Source organism: Entelurus aequoreus, linkage group LG11 (assembly GCF_033978785.1).
Source record: "Entelurus aequoreus isolate RoL-2023_Sb linkage group LG11, RoL_Eaeq_v1.1, whole genome shotgun sequence".
NCBI classification, from domain to species: Eukaryota; Metazoa; Chordata; class Actinopteri; order Syngnathiformes; family Syngnathidae; genus Entelurus; species Entelurus aequoreus.
Genome location: NC_084741.1, coordinates 63,489,582 through 63,517,363, shown reverse-complemented (window position 1 = coordinate 63,517,363; position 27,782 = coordinate 63,489,582). Strand labels below are relative to the sequence as shown.

The 27,782-nt window shown below is 38.6% G+C and overlaps 1 protein-coding gene across 2 annotated transcripts in view; it reads right to left on the bottom strand.

Moving 5' to 3' along the window:
• Window positions 1-23,020: 23,020 nt before the first annotated feature.
• The window catches only part of hace1 (HECT domain and ankyrin repeat containing E3 ubiquitin protein ligase 1), a 41,821-nt gene continuing 37,059 nt past the window's right edge, over window positions 23,021-27,782 (bottom strand). For both annotated transcript variants that reach the window (XM_062063749.1, XM_062063750.1), the window contains one exon: window positions 23,021-27,058. In XM_062063749.1, coding sequence (XP_061919733.1) covers window positions 26,956-27,058 — 103 coding nt within the window. In that variant the 3' untranslated portion in view covers window positions 23,021-26,955. The remainder of the gene's footprint in view (window positions 27,059-27,782) is intronic.

The window sequence follows — 27,782 nt, the reverse complement described above, 5'->3', positions numbered from 1 at the left end:
TTTACCTAAATGGGAATATATGAACATCCGAACAGTTGTCATCCGAATGACAGCAGACCTTGTACAGTAAGTGATGTTTTATTATGTTTGTTGGCTCTCATGAAGTCTGCAGTGAGTAATAATCAGGGGGGGAAAAAGTAAATGTTGTGATACGTTTTTGAAATTAATGCACTGTCTATGCTTAAAATGATCGAAATACGTAAATATTTCATGTTAACACTAGAAGTCCCAGCATTTTTCTGTCTACCTAGAAGACCCAGAGAGGGGTCATTTGGCCCGACGCTTTTCCCGAATACACTAATCACTCATTTTGTTATGGTAATGAGGCTGTTAGGGGCAGTTTGTCTAGGTAGACAGAAAAATTATACATGTGGGAAATGCCGAAAGGAGCAATGGCAGTGCCAGGATTGTGAGTGACTGCTCAAATGTATGTCAGTCACGTTTACATGGACATGGTTTTTCATTCTTTGTAAATATGCTTTTTTCTTTGTAAATTTTTTTTTTTAAACTATTTTTGGCACACAAAAATAACAATTGCTTCTGCAACAACCCTCCACACCAAAACTGGGAAAACAGTTGCTTTTTCATTCTTTGTAAATATGTTTTGTTTTGTATTTTTTTTAACAATAAATGTCAGAGTGTTGATCCCTTCATTCTGTTGATCCTTGCAAAAACACACACAACCTACCTCAGAACTAAAGCTTGAGCTGTAAGGTCCCCTCCCCCACACAGGCTCAAGTGGCCCCCTGCCGTGTGCCACTAACAGCCACATTTTCATAACAAAAGGAGTGTCCACAGGGGGGACTAGGGGTCAAATGACCCTCTTGTGTGTTTTCTAGGTAAAAATGTCAATTGACCCTTCTCTGGGACTTCGCGTGTTAATATGAATGTGTCGTTACTACATTACATATAAACTTACATCATGTATATAACACCTCATTAGAGGTGTTTGGATGTTTTTTTAAGGACTTTATCAACTCCAGTGTAAGCAACCTTTTAATTGCTTTTATTTAATATTTAGAATGCAAAAAATAAAATAACATCTATCGCCATGTCTCTCATAATGATCGTGAACAATAGGAAAAATCCAAAAAAGTGCAGTTCCCATTTAAGGAGGACTTAACTACAAGTAATATTGTTTAACACAATGTGTGCGTAACTTTAAATCTGAACATTTATGGTTATAACTTAGGATATATCCGTAATAATGACATAATAGTTTGCATGCAAACATGTATTACGGTTGTGTTGGTCTGGAACCCCAGGATGCAGAGACACCCTGAGTGGTGAAGGTAAAAAAAATGAATTCAAGGACAACAAAAACTAAGAAATTGTGCAGCAGGGAAGTGCACATGATGCATAGGGAAAGGTATGCAAGTTTTAATTACAAAATAATGAAGCAAGGCATTATTAGCTACGTTTCCATTACCCCTAGAAATGCGCAAAACCTAAATATGGCAATAGGAAAATGGGAAAGGAAACAAACACATCACATGGACAAAGATAAGACCTTCTGGAGGAAAGTTCTGTGGTCAGATGAAACAAAAATTGAGCTGTTTGGCCACAATACCCAGCAATATGTTAGGAGGAGAAAAGGTGAGGCCTTTAATCCCAGGAACACCATTCCTACCGTCAAGCATGGTGGTGGTAGTATTATGCTCTGGGCCTGTTTTGCTGCCAATGGAACTGGTGCTTTACAGAGAGTAAATGGGACAATGAAAAAGGAGGATTACCTCCAAGTTCTTCAGGACAACCTAAAATCATCAGCCCGGAGGTTGGGTCTTTGGCGCAGATGGGTGTTCCAACAGGACAAAGACCCCAAACACACGTCAAAAGTGGTAAAGGAATGGCTAAATCAGGCTAGAATTAAACGTGTGGACAATGCTGAAGAAACATGTCCATGTCAGAAAACCAATAAATTTAGCTGAACTGCACCAATTTTGTCAAGAGGAGTGGTCAAAAATTCAACCAGAAGCTTGTGGATGTGAAGTGAATTATATTTATATAGCGCTTTTCTCTAGTGACTAAAAGCACTTTACATAGTGAAACCCATTATCTAAGTTACATTTAAACCAGTGTGGGTGGCACTGGGAGCAGGTGGGTAAAGTGTCTTGCCCAAGGACACAACGGCAGTGACTAGGATGGCGAAAGCGGGAATCGAACCTGGAACCCTCAAGTTGCTGGCACGGCTACTCTACCAACCGAGCTATGCCCCCTCCGAAATTTTCTGAAAAGCTGCAATGGAAACGCAGCTACTGAGTCCAGAGGACAGAGCTGCCTTATAAAGCATACTGATTGGCAATCGGGAACAGGTGTGGATTGCCAATCACCGACAGGTGAGGAAGGTGAAACAAACGATGGCAAACATGAACTGCAAATATTAAAATAAGAATAAATAATGGTGTAAACAAAGGAAAATAAATAAAGTCCAAATCTGTCATGCGGGATCATGACAATATGATTAAAAATCAATATGTTATGTCATTAAGTGTGTGGGTGTATGCTAGCAGTAATTGTAGTGAGCATTAAATTAAAAAAAATCCATCATTAACTTTTTTTTTTTTTTTTTTTAATAGAGAAACACCCCACACTTCTGTTTTGTAAAACAAATCTGTTCAGAAAAATAAGGGCATCTACATCGACAATATGATTGGCCTAGGAGGCTGCACAGGACATGTTGAAAAACATTATAATTTAAAAATAATAATAATAATAATAATAATAATTTCCCTCATATCATCATGCTTTACAGTAGAAGTGGACTTAGAATTTTAAATTTGATTTTTAATATTTGAATTCCATTTTTCCTACAAAATATATCAATATGGAATGGCACCGTATTGTAGGAACGACCCACAGGGATGCACATGAGGAGGATGGGACATGGACATTGCTACTTGTTATTATTATTATTGTTACAGTTTTTTATGAAACTTCAGATTGTTTTCTTTGTTTAAAAATAGAACAAGCACATTCTGAAAATGTACAAATCATAATGTTGTTGGTGTTTTTTTTACACTTACACTTACACTACATTCTATCTTTATTTGTTGTTATTTATACTTTCTGAATAAATGATGTGATAATGTTCTTTAGTCAACTCATTGGTGTTAATTTTCAATCTATCAAGATAAAAAAAAAAGAATATCAGAATCCAATTACAGGATGTTATTTATGTAGTTTGCCCATTTTCCTCGACTGGTGCACTAACATCATGTGGTTTATTTTTTATTTGTTTACATATGTAGCATCATCTACAAAGATACAAAGAATTGTTATTGCGACATCTAGTGGACACATTTAGAACAGCAGTTTCTTTCATTCAAAAATTTCAGCTCATTTTTATACTCATCCCACGGGCCGCTTAAAACCTGTTCGCCGTAACTTTGACACCCCTGATTTAGAGAGTGCAGGGTCCCTGCGTGATGTTATTCCATGTACTGCACTGTAGAAGTGAGATAACACAGTGGAACTTCCAAACTGAAATGCTCCAATTTAGAATTAAATAACAATTAAACTGCTCCCTGCAGCACACCTGCTTCTTCTCACCAGCTGCCTTGCATCATCAAATGATGACTGTTTTTCCTCTATTTGGTTTTGTTTTATCCCATTACACAATAGTTATTTTATCACATATAAAACTGTTAAAATGTAACTTCTAACATTGTGTTTACAATTTGAAGGTACAGTTAAAGCAGGGGTCAGCAACCCAAAATGTTGAAAGAGCCATATTGGACCAAAAATATCAAAAAAAAATCTGTCTGGAGCCGCAAAAAATTAAAAGACGTATATAAGTGTTATAATGAAGGCAACACATGATGTAAGTGGCTAATTAGCTATAATAGCCTACTATCAAAATGACTATCTGTTGCAGGCTGAAAGCAAGTCTTCATTGACAGAGATGTTGAAATGTAATATTTATTCTACACATTTTTACAACATTGGAAACCATTAACCATTTAATTTCCCCTCGGGGATTAATAAAGTATTTCTGATTCTGATTAGGAAATCACAGACTACTCAGAGGATGAGATAACTCCTGGAAATTACTGGCTTTTAATGGCCAAAGGTGTCCAAGTTAAAAAAAAAAACGGCAGGCTGTCTTCTTCTAACGGATTTATTACAATCTTTGCAAGCTGGGTAACGTTTGCTGTGGTCTGGAACAACATGGCACACAAACAGCTATCTGAAATGCAACCATAATTACATACAGATAATATGTCATGAGACATGCAAAACTAAATTATATATACAGAGAATAAAAGTAAAGGATATTAAATGAGCTCAAATATAGTTACAAACGAGGCATAATGATGCAATATGTACATACAGCTAGCCTAAATAGCATGTTAGCATCGATTAGCTCGCAGACATGTACTGACCAAATATGCCTGATTAGCACTCCAACAAGTCAATAACATTGTGGAGGGGGGGCGTGGCCTGCGGGCCTGCAGCGAAGCGGGGTGTGCCAGGACCTGCCTCGAAGTCAGCGACAGGTGCGTAGATGGCCCACCTGGGCCTTGTTATCTAATCAGCTGTCGCTCTGTATAAGCAGCAACCGGGAGGAGAAATGTTGTTGGAGCTGGAGTGAGAGCGAGAGCGTGACGGACACGGACAAAAAGACAATTGCTGAAAAGCAACCCGCTGAAGAAGAAAAATTAAATTGTATTATAACCCTGATCCGGGCTCTCATGATGATGATTGGTGGTCCAAAGAACCCCCTGGAGGGCAACCTCCACAAACATCAACAAAGATCACCCTTGTGCATTCACGCACAGTATAAAACTTTTGGTGGACAAAATGAGACAAAGTAGGAGGGGAAGATTTTACATGCAAACAAACTGTTGCGTCACAGTCCACACGATGGTGAGTTCAAGAACCGCCGAAATTAGTAGGACAAAACGATGTTCACCAAATAGTCTCATCAGTGAAGCATACACACAAACATATTAAACCAGGGGTGTCCAAACTTTTTTCCAATGAGGGCCGCACACGGAAAAATTTAAGCATGCGGGGGCCATTTTGATATTTTTCATTTTCAAACCTTAACAAAATATATGGATTTTTTTTTTTTTTTTTAACCTTTAGGGCTCCTGGGGACCATAAAGGGTCTCAGTCATTAAAATGTAAAAAATAAGTCAAATTATTATTATTTTTTATTTAACGCTTACAGTAAATCTCTATATCAACTTCAGGTTGATATAAAGTAAAAAAAAAAAAAAAAAGGTTTTATGCCTTTTCTGTCAAAGACAACTTTGTTTTTTATAGTAAAACTGAAATATGCAGTATTTAGTAATTAGAGCCCTAAAAGATCAATAATGCAGGACACCATTGATTTTAATTCTTTAATATTTTTGAGTAATCACAGTGAAATGTTAAATAAAATCCTACTAAATATATTATGGATCCAAAAGGTCCCCCACTCATAAAGTGATACATTTTTATTATTTATTTTTTTACTTTTAACACTTAAATTACGAGATCAACTTCAGATATATCTGTCGATTTTATGTTTGAACTATTATTTTGTTTGTATTATGCTCTTTTGTCAAATAAAACTTTGATGTTTTTTTATGGCAACCACACAATAGATGTAATATTTTTTCCACATAAAACATTTTAAAGTGAAATTTTTTAAGTAATAATTCACTGTAACAGAGATTTTTTTGTCTTTTTTTTTTTTTTTTGAGCAATGGCAAAAAATAAATAAAAATAAAAAAAGACAAAGAAAAAAAAAACAGCCTGCATGGCAGCTTTGTGTCAACATTGCAACTTTTTCTCGTTATATTTCACCTCATTCCACTTTTTTTAAATGTTTTTTTTAATTTTTGCAATACTATCAATTTTGCAATTTTTGCAGAATGTGTGGGGGGCCGGTAAACGATTAGCTGCGGGCCGCAAATGGCCCCCCGGCCGCACTTTGGACACCTCTGTATTAAACAGTGGGCTTTCTAACAATTGGGATGATTTGTGTCATGTTTGTCCTCAAACAAAAAACATACTAAAATGAAAAAAAAATATTTTCCCCCCATCTTTTTCCATTTTCAATCCTTTTTTAAAAAATGCTCCAGGGAGCCACTAAGGCGGCGCTAAAGAGCCGCATGTTGCTGACCCCAGAGTTAAAGTGTTTAAAACGGTGACCAGGTATAAAAAACATACTTCATTCAGATGCTGTTTGTGTTCATTCTTTCCGGCTGTTACTCAACTCTATCTTTTCATACAAGACTGCATCTTTGTATTGTTCAGTGTTTCATCACATTAGCCCCAGTGACCGTGAGCTCTCCCAGTAAACCCCACCATGACAATCCAGGCAAATTTAAAGCAGCTGACATTTTCGGTGCATTTTACCTTCCTAAATGCTTACCGACCTCGCGAGTGCCCACATGACTGCTTCTTTCACCCATAATCAAATCAAAAGGTTCCAACGGGACAAGGTGAGTTTTAATATACCACCTGACGCCACCGGTTTTATCAGTGTTGGCTCCATTCTAGGCTTTTTATGGCCTTTAACAAGATTTTGTTTGTGGTCCTATTTCAGTCTTTAGTATTATTACTAGGGTTTGATTTTATTGGTTGCTAATCAAATCTCCAAATGTCACTATGCTTATTAAACATAAACAGTTCACTTGAACGCGGTCATGTGGCCCGAAGCAACTGTGTTTACGCCAGGAGCCGGCCTGGGGTTTTTATGATGGTCTCTATATAGGCCAGGGGTCAGCAACCCGCGGCTCCGGAGCCGCATGCGGCTCCTTGACCACTCTGATGCGGCTCAGCTACATACATGTCGACCCCCTCGATTTTCCCAGGAGACTTATGGATCTCAGTGTCTCTCATAGATTACTCCCAGGGAAAAAATAATCCTATTTACACTATAATTACTAAATAAAGGGCGTGCCCTAATTGCACTGCAGTAATTGTCCTCTATAGCATTTACATACAGCGTGCCAGTCCAGCCACATGTTGCATGTTGTTATTACTTGCACACACAGGAGACAGCAAAGCATACTTACTCATCAGCCACACAGCTTACACTGACGGTAGCCGTATCAAACAACTTTAACATTGTTACGTTACAAATATGCGCCACACTGTGAACCCACACCAAAAAAGAATGAAAAACACATTTCTGGAGAACATCCCACCGTAACACAACATAAACACAACACAACCATTACCCAGAATCCCATGCAGCCCTAACTCTTCCGGTCTACATTATACACCCCCGCTACCACCAAATCCCCCCACACATCAACACCCCCCCCCCCCCCCCCTCTCCGTGCGTTGGTTGAGCGGAAGAGTTAGGGCTGCATGGGATTCTGGGTATTGGCACCGTCAGTGTAAGATGTGTGGCTGCTGAGTTAGTACGCCTTGCTGTCACTTACGTGAGCAAGCTGAAATCGCATTCTACGTGTGGTCGAGCAGGTACACCGTTAAGGCGGACTGTAGAGGGCATCAAATGCAGCGTCATCACGCTCTGATATTCGGGAGTCTCCCGGGAAAAATGAGAGGGTTAGGGAAGTATGACGCTATCAAGCACCATTCATTCAAAACTCGCGGGCTGCACTAACATCAAATTTCCACATTAAAGTGCGTGCCGGTGCGTGTGTCGGAGATAGCACAAAGCATTTAAGCTTTGTATGCGGTGTTTTTAATTTTAAATTTAAATTTTTTTTTTGTGGCTCCCATTACTTTCTTTAATTTGTGAAACTTGCCAAAATGGCTCTTTGAGTGGTAAAGGTTGCCGACCCCTGATATAGGCCGTCATTGGAGTTGATTTGATAGGATGTAAATTGTTGCATAATGGGTTGTTCATACAATGTTTAAAGACTAAGCATGAGCATCCAAATGCAGAGTTGTTTTTGACACAGGGTCCAATTCACCCAAGTCTCCCTTCTGACAAAGCATAGAAAAGCAAACTATACAGCATGTTTTATTATGTGCTATGCCAGATAAAGTGGGATGTACAGTCACGATCAAAAGTTTACATACACTTGTAAAAAACGGAATGTCATGGCTGTCTTGAGTTTCCAATATTTTTTACAACTCTTTATTTTTTTGTGATAGAGTGATTGGAGCACATACTTGTTGGTCACAACAAACATTCATGAAGTTTGGTTCTTTTTTGAATTTATTATGGGTCTACTGAAAATGTGACCAAACCTGCTGGGTCAAAAGTATACATACAGCAATGTTAATATTTGGTTACACTGCAACAAGAATAGAAGAATAGAATGGACTTTATTGTCATTATATTTGCATATTATGAGATTAAGGACTCCAATTTAAGGTGCGGTAGTGGGAACAAATATGGGGTGAAAATAAATTACACAACAGGTAATAAAGAAAAAAAACAACAATTGTGCAGACTTTATGACCCTCTGAATCGCCTGTTTGTCTGCTTCAGTGCAGCTGGCGTACCACACTGTTATGCATTACGTCAGCAGGCTCTCGACAGCTGAGAGATAGAAGGTCACCATCAGCTGCCTCTCCAGTCTGTTCTTCCTCAGCACCCTCAGGAAGTGGAGTCTCCGCTGGGCCTTCCGGATGACCGCAGTTGTATTTTGGGTCCAGGAGAGGTCAGCAGATATGAGGGTGCTGAGGAACTTGAAGGAGCTGACGCTCTCCACCTCCTCGCCGTTGATGTAGAGGGGGGCGGGGTCTGCAGTGTTTTTCCTGAAGTCAATGATGAGTTCCTTGGTTTTTGTGGTGTTCAGTGCCAGATTATTCACTGAACACCATGCTGAAAGCTTCAGGACCTCATCTCTGTATGCAGACTCATCCCCCAATGGGACCCACCACCACCAATAAGGCGCTTTTGGTAGCCATCCACAAGCTTCTGGCAAGCTTCTGGTTTAATTTTTGACCACTCCTCTTGACAAAATTGGTGCAGTTCAGCTAAATGTGTTGGTTTTCTGACATGGACTTGTTTCTTCAGCATTGTCCACACATTTAAGTCAGGACTTTGCGAAGGCCATTCTAGAACCTTCATTCTAGCCTGATTTAGCCATGCCTTTACCACTTTTGACGTGTGTTTGGGGTTATTGTGTGTGTGTGTGTTGTGTCTCGTCTTGTCTTGTCTTGTCTCATAGTAACAGTAGTACTATTGTATTGTTAGTGTACAGGAGCTTTTCTTGTTTTTGTTTGTATAGTGTTGTTCTTGTATTATATTGTTTATGTTAAATGTGGAATGAGTGAGAGGGGTTGGGATATTATAAGCATCTGCTTCATCCAACCCCTTTTCAAGCCTTGCATAAATGTCTCTGCCAAAATGTTTAAAAAAAATGTGTGTTGTTGTATTGTGCAGGTTTGAAATAAATACTTACATTCAATTCAATTGTCCTGTTGGAACACTCAACCGCGCCCAAGACCCAACCTCCGGGCTGATGATTTTAGGTTGTCCTGAAAAATGTGGAGGTAATCCTCCTTTTTCATTGTCCCATTTACTCTCTGTAAAGCACCAGTTCCATTGGCAGCAAAACAGGCCCAGAGCATAATACTACCACCACCATGCTTGACGGTGGGAATGGTGTTCCTGGGATTAAAGGCCTCACCTTTTCTCTTCCAAACATAATACTGGGTATTGTGGCCAGCTCAATTTGTGTTTCTTCTGGAAGAAAGTTCTGTGAATGAATTATCTATGGATTAGTATTAGAACCGGCCCGCAGGCCACAGCCGCCCGCTGCTGTTTTGCACGCACCAATACTCCATCAGTGTTGGCGCTAGGAATCCCGGGGACCCCATCAAGTCATAAAAATGGGGTCCCACAGTACTTTTTCGGGGTCCCACTTTTTTTGTAACCATTTTGTAAACAAATGATAAATGTGAAGTGAAGTGAAGTGAATTACATTCGTAACATGCTTCACTACACACCGTAGGAGGATACAATACCTCACTGGCATCACCACCAGCAAAAGGTAGCGCTCCTCAATGAAAACAAATGGGTGGATCTCCAACTAATATCCACTGTAATGATTTTATGTACAAGAGCAGATCGAGACTTAGAGACTTAGACTTCCTTTTATTGTCATTCAAATTTGAACATTACAGTACAGATAAGAACAAAATGTTGTTGCATTAGCTAGTCGATACTACAATCGCTATTTTTTTATCCTCACAAAATCTTTTTTTCCTTTTTTTAAATTCATATACGTTTTATAAACTCAGGAAATATTTCCTTGATCACATGAAGACTTTAAATATGACCAATGTATGACCCTGTAACTACTTGGTATCGGGTCGATACCTATATTTGTGGTATCATCCAAAACTAATGTAAAGTATCAAAAACAGAAGAATAAGTGATTATTACATTTTAACACGAGTGTAGATAGAACATGTTAAAAGAGAAAGTAAGCAGATATTAACAGTAAATGAACAAGTAGATTAATAATCCAATTTTTACAGCTTGTCCCTCATAATTTTGACAAAATAATAGAATGGACAATTAAACAATATTCTGCATATGTCAGCAGACACATTAAGAGCCTTTGTTTGCTTACTTACTAATAAAAGACAAGTTGTCTTGTATGTTCACTATTTTATTTAAGGACAAACTTGCAATAAGAAACATATGTTTAATGTACCCTAAGATTTTTTTGTCAACATAAAACCAATAATGACATTTTTTGTGGTTCCTTTTATTTAGAAAAGTACCGAAATAAATATTGGTACCTGTACCAAAATATTGGCATCGGGACAACCCTAGATGTAACATAACAAAATGTAAAAAAATACATAAATAAGAAAAAAAAGCGAAGCATAGTGAATACTTTTCGGATGCACTATATATATATACACTACTGTTCAAAAGTTTGGGGTCACCCAAACAATTTTGTGGAATAGCCTTCATTTCTAAGAACAAGAATAGACTGTGGAGTTTCAGATGAAAGTTCTCTTTTTCTGGCCATTTTGAGCGTTTAATTGACCCCACAAATGTGATGCTCCAGAAACTCAATCTGCTCAAAGGAAGGTCAGTTTTGTAGCTTCTGTAACGAGCTAAACTGTTTTCAGATGTGTGAACATGATTGCTTAAGGCTTTTCTAATCATCAATTAGCCTTCTGAGCCAATGAGCAAACACATTGTACCATTAGAACACTGGAGTGATAGTTGCTGGAAATGGGCCTCTATACACCTATGTAGATATTGCACCAAAAACCAGACATTTGCAGGTAGAATAGTCATTTACCACATTAGCAATGTATAGAGTGTATTTCTTTAAAGTTAAGACTAGTTTAAAGTTATCTTCATTGAAAAGTGCAGTGCTTTTCCTTCAAAAATAAGGACATTTCAATGTGACCCCAAACTTTTGAACGGTAGTGTATATATATATATATATATATATATATATATATATTCATGTATATATATATATATATATATATATATATATATATATATATATATATATATATATATATATATATATATATATATATATATATACTGTATATTTATGTCTATGAATTTGAGTCTAATTGAGAAGGACTTGAACTCCGCCTGAGGTGATAACTCCAACATTAAGGGGAAATGTTTAAAATTGCCAGACCAGAGTGTGAAAAAAGCTTCTGTCAAGGAATTTGGTGTTGGTCCTCGGCAGTGACAGGACATGTCTTAGTTGTACAACTGATGATGGTACAATACTTGGTACAAAGTATATAAACTTGTCTTGGATTTTGGGGCCTCAAGGATTTTTTTGAACAATAATTTTTTCATAATATAACAATGTATTATGATTTGTCTGGAGGTTGTTTTTTTTTTTTCTTTTCATTATGCGTGTCTACATTCTAGTATTCATGTTAGAGCAATACAGAAGCAGCAGTGTGCAAGCTAATCAACAGGTTCCCAGTTCAACCCAGTGGCAGTAGTAAGTACACAAGAACACGTGCACAGGCGGAGAGATGGAGAAGTTTGTGACAGCAATGGAAATGAAAAAAAGGAGGTGTTGTCAGCACCAAAGAAACCAAGCGACGAGAACCGGAATGAACTAGAAATGTATGCGTAGCTGTTAGATTCACCAACACTACGGTGGGAAACGAGGAAAGACTGTTTTAGACTGGGTTCACATTGCAAGGTAGGATGAATTATTGCACGTAGAAGATAAAAAAAAAGAAAAAAGAAGGCAATATTTTGGACTCCTGCAGTTTGCGGGACATTTGCATGGATGTCTGCTACAAAGAGCGTGTGGGCGAGCAGTCGGAGACAGCTGGTGGAATATTGAGATGACTTCCTTAAACATGATTTACGCCCGTTTCTGCTCATTTGTCAACTATTTATTTTGCAACTGACTGTTTTGGAAAATAATTATGACTACTTGTTGCTTTTTGATGATGTTCTAGTACAGGGGTGTCAAAGTCAAGAATGAATGATCTATGGCACCCGGGATGATATTTGATTAGTATTAGAACCGGCCCGCAGGCCACAGTCGCCTGCTGCCGTTTTGCATGGACCAATACTCTAGTGCACACAACAGGAACTTAGGGATTCCAAAAGTAACAGAACATAAGTAACCAAAGCATGATCCGGACCACGGATCATGACTGGAACACCACTAGTACAACTAAAGAAGTTGAACAAATGACTATATCGGAAATAAACAAGCGAGAGCGTCACCTTAGTTACATAAATCACATGACGAAAAATAGTTGTGACTGACAAAAAGGAGAGAACTTAAAGAGGTGCCTTGAGGAATGCCTCAGTTAAGTAAATCACAAGTTTGGCCAATGAAGTTGGCACGTTGTGTAAATCGTAAATAAAAACAGAATACAATGATTTGCAAATACTTTTCAACTTATATTCAATTGAATAGACTGCAAAGACAAGATATTTAATGTTCGAACTGAGAAACGTGATTTTGTGTGTGCAAATAATCATTAACTTAGAATTTAATGGCAGCAACACATTGCAAAAAAGTTGGCACAGGGGCATTTTTACCACTGTGTTACATGGCCTTTCCTTTTAACAACACTCAGTAAACGTTTGGGAACTGAGGAGACCCATTTTTGAAGCTTTTCAGGTGGAATTATTTCCCATTCTTGCTTGATGTACAGCTTAAGTTGTTCAACAGTCCGGGGTCACCCTTGTGGTATTTTAGGCTTCATAATGCGCCACACATTTTCAATGGGAGACAGGTCTGGACTACAGGCAGGCCAGTCTAGTACCCGCACTCTTTTACTATGAAGCCACGTCGTTGTAACACGTGGCTTGGCATTGCTGAAATAAGCAGGGGCGTCCATGGTAACGTTGCTTGGATGGCAACATATGTTGCTCCAAAACCTGCATGTACCTTTCAGCATTAATGGTGCATTCACAGATGTGTAAGTTACCCATGCCTTGGGCACTAATACACCCCCATACCATCACAGATGCTGCCTTTTCAACTTTCTGCCTAGGACGGTTCTTTTCCTCTTAGTTCCGGAGGACACGACGTCCACAGTTTCCAAAAACAAATTTGATTTGTGGACTCGTCAGACCACAGAACACTTTTCCTCTTTGCATCAGTCCATCTTAGATGAGCAAAGCCGGAGGCGTTTCTGGGTGTTGTTGATAAATGGCTTTCGCTTTGCATAGTAGAGTTTTAACTTGCATTTACAGATGTAACGACCAACTGTAGTTACTGACAGTGAGCCCATGTGGTGATATCCTTTACGCACTGATGTCGCTTTTTGATGCAGGGATCGAAGGTCGCTTACGTGCAGTGATTTCTCCAGATTCTCTGAACCTTTTGATGATATTACAGACCGTAGATGGTGAAATCCCTAAAGTCCTTGGGATAGTTGGTTGAGAAATGTTGTTCTTAAACTGTTGGACAACTTGCTCACGCATTTGTTCACAAAGTGGTGACCCTCGCCCTATCCTTGTTTGTGATTGACTGACATGGAAGCTGCTTTTTATACCCAATCATGGCACCCACCTGTTGCCAATTAGCCTGTTCACCAGCGTTTTGTTCCAAATAAGTGTTTGATGAGCATTCCTCAACTTTCTCAGTCTTTTTTTGCCACTTGTGCCAGCTTTTTTGAAACATGTTGCAGGCATCAAATTCCAAATGAGGTAATATTTGCAAAAAATAAAGTTTACCGGTTCGAACAATGTAGCGACCAACTGTAGTAACTGACATTGGTTTTCTGAAGTGTTCCTGAGCCCATGTGGTGATATCCTTTACACACTGATGTCGGTTTTTGATGCAGTACCGCCTGAGGGATCAAAGGTCACCGGCATTCAATGTTGGTTTTCAGCTTTGCTGCTTACGTGCAGTGATTTCTCCAGATTCTCTGAACCTTTTGATGATATTACGGACCGTAGATGGTGAAATCCCTAAAGTCCTTGGGATAGCTTGTTGAGAAATGTTGTTCTTAAACAATTTGCTCAGGCATTAGTTCACAAAGTGGTGACCCTCGCCCCACCTTTGTTTGTGAATGACTGAGCATTTCATGGAAGCTGCTTTTATACCCAATCATGGCACCCACCTGTTCCCAATTAGCCTGTTCACCTGTGGGATGTTCCAAATAAGTGTTTGATGAGCATTCCCCAACTTTATCAGTCTTTTTTGCCACTTGTGCCAGCTTTTTGAAACATTATTCAGGCATCACATTCCAAATGAGCTAATATTTGCCAAAAAATACGTTTCTCAGTTCGAACATTAAGTATCTTGTCTTTGCAGTTTATTCAATTGAATATAAGTTGAAAAGGATTTGCAAATCATTGTATTCTGTTTTTTATTTACGATTTACACAACATGCCAACTTCACCGGTTTGGGGTTTTGTACATTGTGACTATAAGTTAAGAACTTGGTCAAACTACTTTTGTATACGTGCTTCTCTGAAACCCCCGCTGTTAGACCACAGCCAAGGTCTTGAGAGCAGTTTGAGGAAGTCCCATTCCACAAGCACATTTTCAGCCTCATTGCTTCGTATTGTTCGGAGCAAAGCAGACATATGTGCGCCACCACTTTCTGCTGTGAGCGGACTGCAGAGTCTCTGGCTGGAAGTGAGGAATATGGACGTGTGATTTTGTGTGGGGCGGTGAAAAGGAGCGGGGACAGAAGCACGGTGTGTGTTTTGAAACACGGTGCTGTGCAGGGGAGCCACCGGGTGTGAGTGCGTGAGAGCACTGAGTCGAACAGATGTAATCAGCTCGTGTGGATGCAGAGGTAATAACTCTACAGGCGAAAGCCACAGAAGTGAATCTATCTCTGTCGTGAAGATGCGGCACAATCAGGTGGGGGGGGGGGGGGGTGTAGGGGAGGCGGGGCACAGCGAGCGGATAAACAGGGCCTCTGCAGGTTTCAACAAGTCAAATTTAAGACTTTTATTAAGACCGTATTGAAAATAATTTAAGACCATTTCGCATCCATACGGACCGAAAGGTACAAAGACAAAGGAAAATGAGAGGGCCAGAATTAATTGTAAGTATAACAATTCATTCACTGCTTTTTAACATTCGAAAACAAGGTGGTTAAACCAGGCCTAGGCAATTATTTTGATTATCTATTTTTCGGAACACTAATACAAAACCTCACAATAATGTCTGATTGAATGCTAAAATCGGGATGACAGACCGCCTTAAACGGAATGGAATTTTACATTGTTTTACTGGATGTACATGAAAATAAAGAATGTGGGATTTACAATATTAACTATGAAGGATAAAACACTGAATATTGACAACATATGAACGTCACACCCCCTCTCGATCGGCATATTTTACAATCAAGCGAAACGCAACAAACAGCGAAATATGAGCACGAAGGGTAACAAAAACCCCACCTACAATCTGATACATCTGATATATCACTAAGCTTTAGAACTTTGTTGTAAAAACCTCCTTTTGCGTCTGTCCCTGACACCCGCATTTCAGGCTGGCCGCTCTGGAAACACTCTGTGGAAACGCTCCCCACCCACACTGCTTGGTGCCTCGTCTGAGATGCTGTGACATAAAATGACCATAGTAACTAATTACATTACTATAGTAACTAGTATATTACGCAAAAGCACAGATTCCAACCATTGAAATACTTTGTATAGTTCAAGACTTACGGTCATTTGAAAACATCACTGCACATCATAATGGCAGCTACAGTTTCCATGTTAAAGATCTAAAAAAAAAAAAATTGTGGGAATGTCCGACGGGCCAGATTGAAAAGCTTAACGGGCTGCATGCCTCCCCCGGGCCTTAATTTGCCCATGATCTGGGTTAAAATAACTAAATACACCAAAAGACTCACTATTGTAAACTAATTGAAAAAAATAGGAGCAAACATCATAACAGCCATGTGGAGGGGGGCGTGGCCTGCGGGCTTGTCGCGGAATGGGGTGTGTCAGGTCCGGCCTCGAAGACAGCGACAGGTGCGTAGATGGCCCAGGTGGGCCTTGTTATCTAATCACCTGTCGCCTTTATTAGCAGCAGCCGTGATGAGACGAGTAGTGTGAGTTGGAGGTGCGGCGGAGAGACGCAGACGGAGAGAAAGACACTTTGCTGAAAAGCAAAAGACTTTGCATCATCCATCCATCCATCCATTTTCTACCGCTTGTCCCTTTCGGGGTGGCGGGGGTTGCTGGCCATTTGATGAAAATAAAACAGTGTTATACCCAGAATTCCAGGCTCTCCTGGCAGTGTGTGGTGGTCTGAAGAACCCACTAGAGGGCAACCTCTACAAGCCATTTTCCAGATTTGCCATAGAAGTGTTTCCTTGCAAAGGATGCAGTGTGCATCACATCAAGTGTTTTCATGAAACAACAACCAAATCGTCACAACAATATATAGTCTGTGAAAGAGACTGTTGGCATCTCTGCTAAAGCTAAATGGTTAACTTTTGCAGAGTTTTTGCGGCTGTCAGAATTGAGTAAACCGATAAAAACATCTAAAACATCGTCACTTTAAATAATAAAATTACTTTTATCATTCATTATTCAAATTAATTGCTGCCATTTTCATCCTAGGTTTGACTCTGGTGACATATCAGTGGTTACTTACGTAACTAAATACACTTGCATTTCACACTAACAATTTCAAATGCTCCGTTTTTCCAAAAAAAAAGTTTGTTATCCAAATACTTTAAATGCACATATTTTATTTTTGTAATATTTAGGGCCGTCAAACAATTAAAATATTTGATCACAATGAATCACATTTTGTCCATTGTTAACTTCTAATTAATCACAATTAATAGCAAATAGAAGATGTTTTTATCTTTAAGAAGTAAATGCACTAGGAAATGCGTTTAATTTATGGAAATGTTTTTTAAACATGATGCTTTTTTTAACAGTTAAACACAAACAAGACACACACACACATTTTCCACCTGGGGTCTGATTCATAATTCGGATTCATTTCTCCTTTGCCCCCTCGCCGGGTTATTCCGGTTCCGGTGACCATGGATGAGGTGCTGGCTGTCCAGAGTTGGGACCCGGGGTGGACCGCTCGCCGGTTGGGGACGTCTCTGCGCTACTGACCTGTCTCCGCTCGGGATGGTCTCCTGCTGGCCCCACTATGGACTGGACTCTCACTGTTATGTTGGATCCACTAGGGCAGGGGTGGGCAATTAATTTTTACCGGGGGCCGCATGAGCAACCCGAGCACTGCTGGAGGGCCACATCGACAATATTTCAATAAAATTTTGCTCAATATTATTTTTGATGTATACCGTAAGATAAATAATAATAATAATAATAATAATAATAATAATAATAATTAATAATAATAATAATACTTTCATTTAACCTAACTTAACTTTATACCAAAAGCACTGCTTTGGAAATCATTTGTACCCCTTTCAGAGATCACATTTAGTTCCCCTTAAACATCCTCATGTTGCACAATGAAATGTAAGCATAGGATGAAGTGTGCATTCCTGTAACTTTCTCTAGTAACAGCATTCCATGATTAATGTAAATAAATTAACATTAATAATAAATGACAGTAAAATAAGCACACGTATGACTGAGGAGTCATAGTGTAACTTTTTGTGGTGTTTGAGTTGTCCGACTTTTTGTGTGGCCATAAACGCACCAGTGATTTAGTGCTATGCGTGTTGGTGACAGATGACAAGTTGGTTTTGGCCTGGTTTGTACGGCAGAAAATGACTAATTTTTCGAGATAGAAGTGTTTTACTCATGTTTTTGGTGTGGTTATGGCCGAATATAAACAGTTTTGCTCAATAAAGTGATCAATATAAATCCTGGCCTCGAAGCATCTCGATAGACGTTACAATAATTGAACGGTGTTCAATTGAACGGTGTTGACGAACACCGTTAGGGCCGCTTGTTGTCACTGTCACTCAAAGTTGCATTGCAAAATTACACAGAATAAATGTGTTTATTTTGTTTAGAATTCAGATGGGATTTGATTTGGTGCGCGGCATATATTTGCTGTGCGCAGAGGACGCTTGAGCAGTGCGCAATTGCGCAGGCGCGCACCTTAGAGGGAACGTTGCTTGGCAGTCCATGTCTTGTTGAAAACACGCCATTCGTCATCAACTTTTCTCTTTTTAGCGTCTCGGGTGTAAACCGTGCCTCACTTGTCGCTGTGCACCTTCACTCACAGGTTACACACGGACATACGCCCATAAATAACACTTTTCAAAATAAAAGCAGCACAGTTGTATTGCGCGCACGACATAGATGTTTTTTCAACTTTATTTTGTAATTTGTGATTGCAGCTGTTCACATTCACTCACAATCACGCACGCGCATACGTCCACACGGAAGTAATACATATAACGCTTTTCAAAACAAAAGCAGCACCGTTATATTGCACACTCGACATAGATACTTTTTAAAATGTATTTTGTAATTTATGATTGGCCTCACGCGGGCCGGACAGGGACGCACAAAGGGCCGGATGTGGCCCGCGGGCCGCAGAATGCCCAGGTCTGCACTAGGGACTGTACTTAGAGGGGGGGGTTACCCACATATGCGATCCTCCCCAAGGTTTCTCATAGTCATTCACATCGACGTCCCTTGTGTGGGCTCTGTGCCGAGGATGTCGTTGTGGCTTGTGCAGCCCTTTGAGACTTTTGTGATTCAGGGCTATATAAATAAACATTGATTGATTGATTGATAATGCTCTCTCTTTTCTCCCATTATGACAGACATATAAACACACATTTTTTATTTTATACAGTATGTGTCTAAAATTATCATTTTTAATCAAATTTTCCCCACTAATTCCCACTCTGTCTCATCTGTTTGTCAGTCTGAGCTCTGGCGTGATTCCACATTCGTCATTTGCGTGAGGGTGTTGTGTGTTGTTGCTGTGTGTCGATCGCGACAAGTAGTAAATGCTGTGTAGAAAACAACAGTATCCACAACCGGCGTCCTTCGACTCACTAACTTTGCAAGCGACTTCGGATAAAAAGTTGCAGACTTGGCAACGTTGCTGCTAGCAGCTAGAAACTCTGGTAATGGCGAACAACGACCATCTGGGTCTTGTGGAGAGAGCGACCTGCCAGGGCTTGGAAGCTAAACTTGCCACTGAATGCTGTGTATCCTTTTCTTTGTGCATTTCTGCCCTCTATTTGTTACTGTGACTCAACATCAGCTGGACTTTTCCACCGCTACAGTATGGACTTTAATGATCTTGGCAGACTGAGCCATTGAAAAACATTCAGATTAAGAATATTTATCCAAATTCTGTTCAGTAGGACTACCATTTAGATGAATACAGTAAACCTGCAGCGAGCCACTGAAACAAAGACCCCGGTCTGGTCGACGTCAGCTTTTTAACAATGTCTGACTTGTGTTTGCTTTGTGTTCTCCTGCAGCCTGCCTGCACAAAACAACGAGAAAGGCTGTGGCCATGACGGTAACAGACTCATATTATGACAAGTTGTTGCCATGGCAATCATACTGTGGAGAGTACAGTGTCGTCAGTTATTTGTAAGAAGGAAGTGTTGCCATTGGAGACCAGGTAGAGAGTTAGGCGAGACAGATGTGCCAGTACAGTAGTATTTCATCAGAAATCAGATATTGTTGATTACCTTTGTCACATATTTTGTCAGATTTTGACAGTGTTCCCCAAAAAAATATGCAACTCGCTGAAGCCTCGTGGCCCTAGCCTTTTGTGACTATGTGCATATTAGACACAGCAGCTCAAAATACTGGTGACTCACGTGATAAGGAAAAGGGCTAGGATTGAATAAGCTCGGCTTCTTCCTACTCCGTTTTAGACTCATTAGATTGTGAATTGGTAAACAGGAGATTATTCCAATGTTACTTAGTATGCATGTTCGAAATAAACTACCGTATTTTCCAGACTATAAGGCGCACTTAAAATCCTTTTTTTCCCCCCTCAAAACTCGACAGTGCGCCTTATAACCCGGTGCGCCTAAAGTACGGAATATGTTTGGTTGAGCTTACCCACCTCAAAGCTATTTTACATGGTACATGGTGTAATAATAAGTGTGACCAGTAGATGGCAGTCAAACATAAGAGATAAGTGTAGGTTGCACTATGATGGCAATATGACTCAAGTAAACAACACCAACATTTTATATCTTCCATTGAGCATATAGAACATTACACACCGCGCTCAAAAATCTATTAAAATGTTTTAGTACAACTTTGGTAAGTTATGAAGCCGCACCGCTTGATGGATTGTACTGTGATTCAACATAGGAGTATTATTATGGTGTGTGTGTATAAGGTAAGACATTGTCTGGCGTTATGTTTCGCAATATTATGCAAAGGCAACTTTTCTTACCTTCTTGTACCTACTGATCTGTATTTGGGATCTGCATAAATCCTGAAAAATTGCGTGAGTCCACCTTTGTAGTCCGTGCCGACTCCGTAGTCGATAAGCTTCTTATTTTTCTCTATCTTCTTGTTATGGGACATTCATCCTCTGCTGTTGCCATTTCTAATATAAAGTAGTGTAAAGTTATTCCTTATATCTGTCAGTAAACTCACCATGAAAGCGCTAAAACATACCGGTGTAGTGAGTTTACATTATTCACCCAAGGAACTTTAGTTATTAAAGTTCCGGTCGGACGGTTTTTCACGGGACAGATTTCCGGTGTTGTTTCCGGATGAAGAGATGCTGCTCCGTTATTGATTGAAGTAAAGTCTGAATGTCATTAAAACAGTTAGCTCCATCTTTTGACACTTCTTCCACTCCCGTCCTTGCACGCTACACCGCTACAACAAAGATGACGGGGAGAAGACCGCCCACAAAACGGCGCATGCAGAAGCGGCTTGAAGATGATCTGTAAAACATAATCTATGCAACATTTTGACCAAAGAATCACCATTACATGTTATGTAGACCACAAGGAAGTGTTTTACATTTAGAAAAAATAAATAATAATATGACTCCTTTAATGCGCCCTATAATCTGGTGCGCCTTATAATCCGATGCACCCTATGGTCCGGAAAAACAGCTTCAAGAGTGACTTAAGACAGTATAGGCCAGGGGTCACCAACGCGGTGCCCGCGGGCACCAGGTAGCCCGTAAGGACCAGATGAGTAGCCCGCTGGCCTATTCTAAAAATAGCTCAAATAGCAGCACTTACCAGTGAGCTGCCTCTATTTTTTACATTTTATTTATTTACTACCAAGCTGGTCTCGCTTTGCCCGACATTTTTAATTCTAAGAGAGACAAAACTCAAATAGAATTTGAAAATCCAAGAACATATTTTAAAGACTTGGTCTTCACTTGTTTAAATAAATTCATGATTTTTTTTACTTTGCTTCTTATAACTTTCAGAAAGACAATTTTAGAGAAAAAATACAACCTTAAAAATGATTTTAGGATTTTTAAACACATATACCTTTTTACCTTTTAAATTCCTCCCTCTTCTTTCTTGACAATTTAAATCAATGTTCAAGTAAAAATTTTTTTTTATTGTAAAGAATAATAAATACATTTTAATTTAATTCTTCATTTTAGCTTCTGTTTTTTCGACGAAGAATATTTGTGAAATATTTCTTCAAACTTATTATGATTAAAATTCAAAAAAATTATTCTGGCAAATCTAGAAAATCTGTAGAATCAAATTTAAATCTTATTTCAAAGTCTTTTGAATTTCTTTTCAAATGTTTGTTCTGGAAAATATAGAAGAAATAATGATTTGTCTTTGTTAGAAATATAGCTTGGTCCAATTTGTTATATATTCTAACAAAGTGCAGATCGGATTTTAACCTATTTAAAACATGTCATCAAAATTCTAAAATTAATCTTAATCAGGAAAAATTACTAATGATGTTCCATAAATTATTTTTTTATTTTTTTAAAAAAGATTCGAATTAGCTAGTTTTTCTCTTCTTTTTTTCGGTTGAATTTGTAATTTTAAAGAGTCGAAATTGAAGACAAACTATGTTTCAAAATTTAATTGTAATTTTTTTGGTGTTTTCTCCTCTTTTAAACCGTTCAATGAAGTGTAAATATCATTAATTATTAATAATAACATAGAGTTAAAGGTAAATTGAGCAAATTGGCTATTTCTGGCAATTTATTTAAGTGTGTATCAAACTGGTAGCCCTTCGCATTAATCAGTACCCAAGAAGTAGCTCTTGGTTTCAAAAAGGTTGGTGACCCCTGGTATAGGCCTATGCACGCACGCACACATGTGGCAACAAGCGTATAGTGGCTTTTAACCTTTGGATTACTTCTATTATGAATTGTGTCGGTTCTTAAAAACCTGCGAGGAGCGATCCCATCACAATCATTCTCTGACTGGGCTATTCGTTCCTTTTAATGGTTTTATTATGAACTTTGTATTGATTGCTGTGTTAAAACAACTGGATAACAATGTGTGCAATAGCAGGAGGTTTTAGCGTGTGTGATGCAGTGTTATGACAGAGCTGGAGCAGCTGTTCCTTTTGGAATGCCTGTTAGGGGCCATTTAACAGCAGTAGACCTGCTGCTCCAAACGGGTGACCCGACACAGCGCTCACGCTGTGTCCACATATGTCGTTCAAAGCAAACACACAGCTTTTTGCGTACTCATCACGTGCACTCGCACACCAGATAAGCTGCACATTAGATGCTTGGAAACTCCTGATTCAGTGTTTTCATTGACTAAAATCTTAAAGAATAAAATAGACTTTATTATAAAATACACATGTGATATTGACAACTTTTACAGAAATGCATACAAAGTACTTTGTTAATTTGTCAAAAAGCTGACAAATGATAAGGCAATCCTGACAATACTGATAGAATATATTCCAGCTTTTGCTTTATGGCACACTGAACTTAAGAACGAACATACAAAAAAGTACAACCAGCTTTACTGGAAAGGTATACACAGTGGTACCTTAACTTAAGAGAGTTTTGAGATAAGAGCTGTCTCTTAGCTAATTGTCATTCTTTAAGCTGCATTAATTGGTGTAGCAAAATGTCAGATCCGCCCCAAAACATCCTGTCTTACTCTCTAGCATTAGCGTATAGCTAGGGATCGACATAAAAAGTGGATGATATTCTTTCAATAAAGAAATAAATCCTCAAAAACATGACTGAGCATGTAGTCAACATAGTAAACCAGTTTTAGCGAATTGTTGCTAGACTGCAGCATACTGAAGCAGAATGAGTCTAACGCCAGCCAAGAATGTTGAAATAATATTTAAACAGCGGACATGTATCCATGAAAGTATGGAGAAGCTGTTGATGGTGTGGCGATACCGTATAAGTCCACTCTCCAAAGTAAATGTTCATTAGTCTTACTTAACTTCATAAAACCACTGTAGTTGTTCGTAGTACATTCTATTGTATTGTTTTTCATACAATATTTCTTATAGAAACGTTTGTTTTTCCTTAGAAAAGACATGTCATGTGTTAAAACAGCGCTGTTTAGGGGAGGAGGGCAAGCACCCATTACATGTATTTAAATGGGAGACATTGATAAGAGCTCAGTCACAAAACCAATAAGGCTCATAAGTTGAGGAACGACTGCAAATACCTAGGTTTACATAAAGCAAGTACACACACAAAAACAAACATGTCAGAATTTTCCATGCTAAACTGATGTTCAAATATATACAGGAAAATATGTAAACATTTAGACAGTGTGGTCATACAAAAACAAAAATCAGTGGAAGCAATTGTTCCTGTTCCAGCATACAAAGACATCAGTAGATTTGTCCCCTGGTGTTTATTATGAGTGAGGCTGTTTCCCTCCCCCCCCCCCCCCCCACTGATAATGGTTATTCTAATGTGTAATGGTGTGGTAACACCTATGTTAGTCAGATGGATGCAGGGAGCTGATAATACTGCATGTTAGCCATATATGAGGATCTGTGACGTGTAAGTATGGAATATATACATATTTCAGTCCAAACATCCAACACCTAATGTAAATTGTTTTCAGAAAGTACAAACATGAAGTGGGTACTTTTTTTTAACATCAGGTGTGTTGAGCTATTTAGATTACGTTACCGTTTTTGTTTTTTTTAGTATTTGACTCCCACACGCTGTGTGCCCTGTTATCTCCCTCTGGTAAGGGGTGGAAAGCAGCACACCTGGAGCTGATTGGCAATTAGTGTGCTGTTTTTTGTTTTTTTTCCATTGTAATAATTTACCGTTTGCTGCTGCAAAGATTTTACTGTGTAGTTAAGATGAACTCTTTCTGCATCTACTGGCATTGCCTCGTCATTCCGCCCTTTTTGGTTCTAGCTTAGTTCCATACTGTTTTTGTTGGTTATTTCATGGCGTTTTAGTTTATTTAAATTTTTTTATATTATACTTGAACTTTTTCTATGATTTGGAACCTATTTGCTCATGGATATTGCTTTATAATCTTTGGCCAAATCAAAATATTATATTGATTTAAAGGAAATCACACAAATATTTGTGTTGCATCTTTGGGAGTTTAATATTCATTCTAAATTGAGGCTCTGGAGCAGGGGTGTCAAACTCATTTTAGATCGGGGGCCACATGGTAAAATCACGGTGCGGTAACATAAAAATAAAGACAACGTCATATTGTTTTCTTTGTTTAAAAATAGAATAAGCACATTCTGAAAATGTACAAATCATAATGTTGCGGTTAATAATTTATTTGTCGTTATTTATATTTTCTGAATACATTATGTGATAATGTTCATCAGTCAACTCATTGGTGTTCATTTTCAATCTATCAAAATAAAAAAATAATATCAAAATCAAATTACAGGATGTTATTTATGTAGTTTGATCATTTTACTCGACTGATGTACTAACATCATGTGGTTTACTTTGTACATATGTACAATCATTTACAAAGATACAAAGAATTGCTTTTGCGAAATCCAGTGGACACATTTAGAACAGCAGTTTATTTCATTCAAAAATTTTAGGTTAATTTTTATACTTACCAAACTCATCCCGCGGGGCGGTTAAAACCTGTTCGCGGGCCTGATCTGGCCCTCGGGCTGTATGTTTGACACCCCTGCTTTAGCGTATCTACAGTGCAATAATTCAATGACTTGGTACTATTTGCTGTCTTGTTTATTTTCTCCGATTTAATATGCCAGCAGTAAAGTAACTCCAGCAAAACTACATTTTACAGTCACAAACATTATTCAAACATACAGTATGTTTGGAGATAAAAATGATGTGGGACAGTTTCTATATTACATAAACATTTTGAGTCTGAAAGAGGATCTTTTATGCAGAAAAGCAAATATAATTTCAGGCTACCATAAATTACAGTGTATAATAATTGCAGCGGCACAGCGATAACATGAGACATTCGATGTTTCGGAAAACATACTTTGCATAAGCTTCTATGTGACAACCATAAATAGAAGGCAGCGTGTGCATTTATGGCATATATAAGTAATAGTCTTTCATTATCATGATATCTGTCAATGTTTTAGAATCAAACAAGTCAAAATTCCCTTGGCTTAAAACTGTTGACTGGATAGTCAGAGGGAGTGTAACAGTTTGAGTCATAAACAATAGGTGTACTTGGTGGAGAAAAGCAATGTTAAACAAAGAAGTCAGATGTTTGATGTAGTTGATCAACAAGTTTTACGTGACTCAAAACTGATTTTGTCCCGCTTCCCTTTACAGCTACTCTCAAAATCCTTAAGGTTTTGAGGCTCTTAATCGGCAACTCTAGTTTTTTTATTGGCTTAAAGTCCAAAGACAGGATCGATGTGTGTTGCTTCTTGATAAACTCCTTTGTTGCCCTAGCCATAAGTTTTGGGTCATCGTCATAACTCATCTACACCCTGTTAATGTTCATTCTGAAAAATAGCCCCAAAGTATAATGTTGTCATCTCCATCTTTGACAATGAGGTTCAATGTTTTCTTCGGTATTCCAACACAGCGAGTCACATTGATGCCAAATAGCTCAATTTTAGTCTCATCTGACCATGTGACATTCTCCCAATCCAATCACTTAAGTGTTCATTGGCAAACTTCTGTTTGTGTACATGTCTGTTCTAGGGAAGGTGGACATTGCGTGCACTGCAGGATCTCAAACCTTTAAAGCAAAGTCCTAAATAACATTGCCAAGCTCCTCCTGTGTAATTCTGGGTCGATCAGCCAAAAAATTTACAGTTATCTTGCATTTCTTCCATTTTTTTAAAAATATCGTGCAAACAGTATCTCTCTCTCATACCGAGCTTCTTACTAATGGGACAATTTGTGTTTCATGTACACATAACCAGCCTGAAGCGGTCATACTTCATGCTGGGGGTGGGGGATTAAATATGTACTTCAATCAATTAAATACAAATTAATGTATAACATTTACCTGATGGTTTTCTTTTATTGTCTTTGTCTATATTTTGTCTGTTTTAAAATTAACATACCATAAGTTATGAAATGTTCATTTCTTTGTAAAGTAGTAAATTTACAAAATCGACAAGTGATCAAATAATTATTTCCCCCACTGTGCATATATACAAATATATACACACACACACACCCACATTCCATTTTTTGTCCATGAAGAGCAGCAACTGAATACAGCAGTGGAGTGTGTGGTGTGAGGGGAGTCTGCACACCTTTCCAGCAGCACAACAGGATAGGACGGTTATGCCATGGTATACCCGTAGCTCCCACAATGCAACGCTACCAGGAGGCGATCTCTCAGGGTCTCCTGGCTGGGATATTCCGGGAGTTTCAGCATGTTGATACTGCAAGGGGAAGACAAATATCTCAAAACGTGTACAGAATGGTAAAGCTGGAAGGTCAGAGAGCTTTTATATGAAGCTGGTGAAAGACTCGTAGTGTACGCAGTAAAAACCTTCAGCCATAAAATAAGGTAACTTTCGCACATTCCACTACAAAGAGGCCTGTCCCTGATTCCAACCATCAGCGTTCTGTAGTTACAATGAAACCTGCTATAGGTGAGAATCACTGAAGAAACATACTGCCCCCTACAGTTTAGCCATACTATTGCAAAGAAGGATAGTAATTGAATGTGTCTTTTTGCCTTTGAATGTAAGTATTCTGTCTTCCCCTTCTGTTCTGTCTGAAGCTGAATATGTAAAGCTGTTTGTCTGCTAATATACATTATTTAATAAGCTGGAATTGGATGATTTACCAATTGTATTGAGATGTAATTAAAGCAGAATATAACAAACGTGCTGAAACAAAATGGGGATGCTTTGTCTGTAAGGAAGGGATCAATAGACGGTACTTTGGGCTCACAGAGAATGGAATATTTGACTTCATGATTCAATGTGAACAGGGACAGGCGATATGGTGTAAAATCTATATTGCAATGTACAGGTACACTGCAGCCTCCTAAGGTTTACTTTGGGTATTGGTCCAGTTGGGTTTGTGCATCAATTGTAGTTACAGGGGCAGTACTGACCATACCGATACTTAAAAATGTCAAGTTTGTTGAATGATACA